Source organism: Populus alba, chromosome 9 (assembly GCF_005239225.2).
Source record: "Populus alba chromosome 9, ASM523922v2, whole genome shotgun sequence".
NCBI classification, from domain to species: Eukaryota; Viridiplantae; Streptophyta; class Magnoliopsida; order Malpighiales; family Salicaceae; genus Populus; species Populus alba.
This window is the reverse complement of record NC_133292.1, coordinates 9771960-9777959: the sequence shown is the minus strand read 5'-3', so window position 1 is coordinate 9777959 and position 6000 is coordinate 9771960. Positions and strand designations below refer to the sequence as shown.

The following is a 6000-nucleotide window of genomic DNA, read 5'->3' as shown; positions in this document are numbered from 1 at the left end:
TTTATAATTTTAAATTCAAGTTATATAGTTGTTAAAATATGATTATTAGAGACTTGCATAATTTATTAAAATACATGTAAGTTAATTTAAATTAAAAAAAAAAAAAGCACTTCTATGAACTCTCTCTATCAACGAATGATGGTGGTGAAGTTTCTCCATCATGAGACGAATGATTAATGGCATGACCAAAAAATGGATCGAACTTTCTTTCTCTTTTATTATTTTCAAGAAGATGACCTAACGATCATTTGTATGGTCCTCGTTAAAGAACACATCAATGTTGCCCTTGTTCATGGTAACACACGATAACCACATTTAGATCCCCAAATATTTTGGTTTTGATAAAAGCTACATGTGTGATCACTCCGAGGGAACCTTCTGTTAATTATCTTGAAAATTAATTGAAAAAAAAAAAAAAACCAGTAAAACACAAGTGAGATCGTTAACAGGACAAAATATGAAGAAATGAATTGCCAACTGTGCAAAATCCCCTGGGAAACCAGCGGCACCTGAAGGGATCCAGCAGCGAAACAACGAGGGTGATCACACACATACATGTCATGGTTCGGTGTCAAGTAGCCACCCAGAACCTTGTGGTATGCTGGTCACCAGCAAAAATCCGAAACTCCAATTCCAAAGGTCTGAAACGAATCAAAACTGGATGAATATAAATCCAGCAGGGTATCTCTAGCTAGCTGCTCTCTTTAAATCTTGGCAGCAAGTCATCAGTGATACAAAAGATCATGCCAGGTTCCTGCCATCTGATGCCAAGAGTTCGAGCCTGACACAGTAAAAGATAGCTATCCATTTTCTTCAAAGAAATCAATTGCAATATTTGATAGCATGCCATTTCTGGATTGCTATTTTCACACTTGTTGTTATGTCATCATCATCACTGTTAAAAAGATCTCATCTTTAACTCCTATAGGATAAAGATATGGCCAGTAATGTCCATCTGAAATCACCAGTGGGTGAATATAAGGTAACGATATGGCCAGTTATTCCAAATAGTGAAATTGACAGGTAAAGTTTTGCATAGCTCTTCCCTTCTTTGTTTCTTTTGCTTTCTTTCTTGTCTCAGATTTGGCTTTTCCATGTTTTGTTGCTTTCCTCTAAAACTGAACTGTCACCTCTCGCCATTTCTTGTACTACTTGGTGTTATGTCCCGAACACTAATTTTCTTATCCTCAATTCCTTTTCTGCATTTTGCCTTCCTTTTATCCATGCTTCAACATTAATACCACCAATATATGTCCATGAAAGTGCATTTTCAGCTACACAGTTATGAAATGCAACTTCAACATCAAGGAGATGGGTTTGCTTCCTCTTAAATGCTTTTAGTTAATAGCTAGGTAGTAGTTACATGGTTGTTTGTAATGAAACTAGTTAGTTCATAACCTAGGAAAGCTTCTGTGGATATTATAAAAGAAAGGAAAAGCATCGGGAAAAGTCTAAATTGAAATTGAAACCGATTCCTCTCTCCCCTGTCTGTGTCTTGTCCTGCTTCATCTTGTGGTTCCAAAGAAGACTTGTCACTCCTTACGCCACCTCTTGGCAACATAGATTCTCCAACTGGCTCCAACCAACCACCACCACCACCTCTTTCTCCACCATTTATAAGCACTGCACCCTAGTCAATCAGAATCACAAACCACCTCTTCATTTAAAACCTGCTCTCTTGTATTCACTTGTTTGGTGATCAGCACTCCTATTTTTGTATTTGCAAAGAGTCCCACCCTCTCTTTCCATCAAAGTTTTAGACTTGGCATTCAAGAACATGTCTTCAAGCTATCAAGCTTCCAGAAATTCTAGATCCGCTTGGACACCAAGGGAAAACAAACTGTTTGAAAAGGCACTAGCCTTGTTTGATAAGGACACACCGGACAGGTGGCAAAATATAGCCAAAGCTGTTGGTGGTGTGAAATCTGCCGAGGAAGTGAAGAAACACTATGAAATCCTTATTGAAGATCTTCAACATATCGAGTCTGGCCGCATTCCTATTCCTAAGTACAAGTCTAGTGGAAGCTGCAACCATACAAACGAAGAAGAAAGGTAATGCATTGTTTTCTTAAGCATATGCACTGTTACATTAAAGAACGCCTACAATATGTCAGGCACTGTAGATAGTGGATCCAACATGTGTTCATAATTACCAAGAATCATAATTCTAAAACTTCAAGTCACAATGTCGAAATCTTTATGCCCATTTAGTGAAGTTAATAAGAACAAACTGCAGATGGCAACTGGCAATCTCCATATTGACTCATTGAGAGTCCTCCAGGATTTCATGGCAGGGTAGGTCCATGTGCTAAGAGTGAGAAGGGAAAGTTTAGCTCTAAAGGGGTCCATCAGTGTGTCTTCGTTCCAAAAAGCCAACGTCCTCAAACTCCTTCCTTCAACCTGTTCCTAGTTAAAAATCAAGCACAAATAGGATTTCGTGTTGATCCTTTTGACTTTTTTTCATATTTTATAGGTGTAATTAACATTAAGAAATTATTCCAATAATTCTAGTTTTTAAAAAATCTTATGCTGTATATAAATTTTAAAGGTTTATTTTTTGTTAATTCTTTATGTTGATATTTACTTATTTTTGTGATCATAAAAAAGGAAGAAAAAACTAGGAGAAAAATAATAGTTTTTTTTTTTTTAATGAAAAAGGTCACTTGGAATATAGTCCTATTTCTAAGAGGAGAATAAATAAAATCATTTTTGTGTGATCACAGCAAATAAACAAAAAATTGCAACTAAGATATAGAAAAAATAATATTCCTTAATGAAAAGGTGACTTGAAAACATCCAGTTCTAGGAGTAGAATAAATAAAATCAAGTTAACCATGTTTGCTTTATAGGCTTCTGAAGTATCTCAACCTGCAGTGAAGTCCAAGAATCGGACAGGCTACCTGTTTATCATCCCGAAGGCAAGTTTGTGGAAAGTGGATGCTCCTATCATCATGAGATGAACTCTGTTTCTTTGTCCTTCTCTGCACTATGATTCATTTCATATCATCTTCCATTAGCTCCGTTGTGATGAAACTATCCATGCTAGTAAGATGTTCTTCATTGCTCCACCATCGCTCTTCTGATTAACAAGAAAATGAAATGAATTAATAGATTAAGTTTCCATGCTGCAAATTAACTTAATCTTTACCAGTGGATGCGGTCCTATGTTCTTCCTTCCAGATCTGGTTCATGTTTTGTGCACGTATACTCTTAAGGTCGCCTGGAAGAGAGGGTATCAAAGAAACCCTCGGCAAGAAATTGAGTCCTGTTCGAGTGATGTCCGATTACCAGAAAGCCCAACCACTGCCTAATTCCACTTAGATCAAGATTTCCGAATCATTTAGAGGCCTCTTGTAATGGGCCGTCATTACAGTTTGGGCCCGCTTCATTAAATAGGCCTAAAAATATATAATCACTGAGAGGTTTTTTATCAAGCAAGATTATTTTTTTAAAAAAGATTAATCATTATTTCAATTATGTTTTATTAAATTTAAAAATTACAAATATTTTCAACCCAACATTTTAATGTAAGAAAACTAAATTACTTAGGGATCGAGTCCTTAATAAAACATACACGGAATTCATTTTTGCAACTCCTTTTTATCTATTTATTTATCCAAACCAGTTAAAAACCATTTATTTCGATGCAGAGCTCCATTTTATTCCGTTCAAACAACAATTGATGGACGGAATCAGATCTCCCTGGTTTTGCTTTCCGTCAATTTGCATACAAAGAGGCAAGGATTTTCTTGAGTTGCCTGTTGTAAGCGCACGGTCGTTCCGATGGAACCACATGCCCTGCCTTCTCTACGTAATGCAACGTCGCTTTGCCCCCTAGTAATCTCCTGCAATCATTTCTCATCATATAATTAATCCACTGTGCAGCATAGGAAATTATATTTATGTAATTATTTAATTTCCTTTGAACATGAATGAAAAGCAACACGTGATTACATGAGCATGGCCGGTGCATGTTTCAAAATAATTTTTATTTGGGAATAAATTAATTTTTTTTTTTTTTTTTTTTTTTTTTTTTTTGCATTTCAATACTACCTGTTTCCATCTTATTATCTTGGATTCTTGGGGGGAGGGGGCCACGGTCCCCATAAGTTATTTGAAAAGTAAGACTTCATCCCTGTATCTGAGGAATTTCAATTAGGATACTTTAATTCCATCCTTGTATTTAAAATAATGTCAATTAAACCCCTTTAAAATGTTTTCCAGTAAAACTTGTGCCCTCGCCAAGAAATTAATTGAATAAATGTCTCGCTGTGTAATAGACTACTTACTCTTTCAAGTTGCGTGCGATTTCCATGGTGAAAAGTACGTCCTCCTCGCCCCATAAGAGATGTATCCTCTGTGCTTGTGGGTAATGAGGGATGTAGAAGTCCTTGTCCATCACTTGAAGTGCCTCCAGAAGTTCAACTCTCTCCTTCTTGTGATTTATAAACATGTCCTGCAGCATGAGTTTTCAAGTCATTTATAATTTGATTCCTGTGTTTTTTGTATATATAATTTTGTATATCAGTTTCTTTTGTTTTGAAAAAGCATAAGTTAGTAATTACATGTCATGTTAGACTGTTAGTTGATTTAAATCTGAAAAAAATGTACAGTTAGTTGAATCTAGGATAGCACTGCATTGCTAAACTCCCCAAGGACTGGGAACTAAATTTTCTTACATAATTCAGTGAAAAGACAAAAACTCGAGGGAAGTTGAATGCAATCGACGAGGCAATGATAGAAAGATTGTCCTCTAGCTCAGAGATTTCATCAAGTGAAGAACTAGTTGTTGGAATTAGAAGAAGTACGACAGAGGATATTACCTGGAAAATGTCTCTGTAGAAAAAATCAGGCATCGCTAAGGACTTGTAGGTACAAAGTTCTGCAATTTTTTTCACACCTTCAAATGTTTCAGGAATCAAGACTTCTGCCCATGATGAGAAGCCGATTCTTTCTAGGGCGGAACGAGTGATGGACTCAGTCAAGGCCATGACAGAGCAAGTCACAACCATTGAATCAACCAAGTCAGGGTACATCTCAGCCATCTTGAACCCAACCATTCCTCCATAGCTTAACCCAACCAAAGTACACTTCTCCACACCAAGCTTCTTTAGACCCTTAGCCATACATTCTGCTTGAAAAGCCGGTGACCGCTCGGTTTTATCAGTGATCGAGCCCCCAAAGAAGACGAAATCTGGAACATAAATAGCATAGTCCTTGGCCAGAGCAAGCATCTGAAATTGCCATGTTGAAATCCCATTGAATCCAAAACCGTGAAGAAACACCACAGCAGGTTTTCTCTTGGCTTGGTTGTGGATTTTGGTCTTACTTGGGTTTTCAGCTGGCGCCCAAAAGTGGACGACCGTCCCTGGTTCGATCTCTACTGCTTGGGACCTCACGCCGACTAGCCTTAAGAGGACACGCAACAAGGACATGTACATTGCTAAGCTTTTCCCCATTTTTCTCCTTCCTTGCTCGGGGTCGAGGGTGCGTGTGTGATTTGCTGAGTTTGGCTTTGCTGCAGCAAGAAAGAAGGAATGGTGGCCTTATATATTGGAACAAATAAACTCTAAACGGTCCATCTGCATTACAGTTAAGGGGGCTTCTTTCATTTGCGTTGTTGACTTGACCTTCTGTTAGAAACAATTACTTAATTAATAACTCGTGAATCACGCGAAATAAATTTGCTTTTAAAAAAAAAAAACTTTTTTGAAAAAACACTTTTTTAAATAATGACAAAATAACATAATTTAAAAATGTATATAAAATAAAATGGTTTGTTCATAACATAATTAAAAAATACAACGTTAAGTATGTTCGAGACATTTTAAAAAATATAAAATGGGCTGCATATATATATATAAAAAAAAAAGTTAGTCAATTTAACCCTATTGACTTTTTTTGAAAAAAAATCAAGTCAGCCAATTTAACCTTCCGATCCATAACCTGAACTTTTTCTCGGGTCAACTCTCATGTCGATTTTTAAAATTATGATAATAA

The 6000-nt window shown here is 36.5% G+C and overlaps 2 protein-coding genes across 5 annotated transcripts; one reads left to right on the top strand and one right to left on the bottom strand.

The window, feature by feature from the left end:
• The first annotated feature begins 214 nt into the window (after positions 1–214).
• LOC118058899 (protein RADIALIS-like 4) lies at positions 215–3961 on the top strand. Of its 4 annotated transcripts, none has more exons than XM_073411249.1 (2): positions 215–2052; positions 3651–3961. In XM_073411249.1, the coding sequence occupies exons 1-2, from the start codon at positions 1778–1780 to the stop codon at positions 3751–3753; spliced, it is 378 nt and encodes a 125-aa protein (XP_073267350.1). In that variant the 5' UTR covers positions 215–1777; the 3' UTR covers positions 3754–3961. The 4 variants fall into 4 exon arrangements, with proteins under 4 accessions (XP_073267350.1, XP_034927575.1, XP_034927576.1 ...); XM_035071684.2 differs by lacking the exon at positions 3651–3961 and adding an exon at positions 2237–3068 and having other exon boundaries at positions 381–2052; XM_035071685.2 differs by lacking the exon at positions 3651–3961 and adding an exon at positions 2850–3068 and having other exon boundaries at positions 389–2052.
• Positions 3459–5547, bottom strand: LOC118058898 (uncharacterized). Its single transcript, XM_035071682.2, has 3 exons — positions 4824–5547; positions 4290–4456; positions 3459–3845 (listed from the first exon to the last, which is right to left on the bottom strand). Exons 1-3 carry the CDS (start codon positions 5457–5459, stop codon positions 3719–3721), a joined length of 930 nt encoding a protein of 309 aa, XP_034927573.1. The 5' UTR covers positions 5460–5547; the 3' UTR covers positions 3459–3718.
• Positions 5548–6000: the final 453 nt, after the last annotated feature.

Bases quoted from the DNA above. Each gene is read 5' to 3' on its own strand.
- LOC118058898 (XM_035071682.2), bottom strand. From the start codon at position 5,459: ATGGGGAAAAGCTTAGCAATGTACATGTCCTTGTTGCGTGTCCTCTTA. The intron at 4,457-4,823 runs GTAATATCCTCT...CTCATGCTGCAG, and splicing joins TCTACAGAGACATTTTCCAG to GACATGTTTATAAATCACAA. The intron at 3,846-4,289 runs GTAAGTAGTCTA...AAATGATTGCAG, and splicing joins ATCGCACGCAACTTGAAAGA to GAGATTACTAGGGGGCAAAG.
- LOC118058899 (XM_035071683.2), top strand. From the start codon at position 1,778: ATGTCTTCAAGCTATCAAGCTTCCAGAAATTCTAGATCCGCTTGGACA. The intron at 2,053-2,874 runs GTAATGCATTGT...CTCAACCTGCAG, and splicing joins CATACAAACGAAGAAGAAAG to TGAAGTCCAAGAATCGGACA.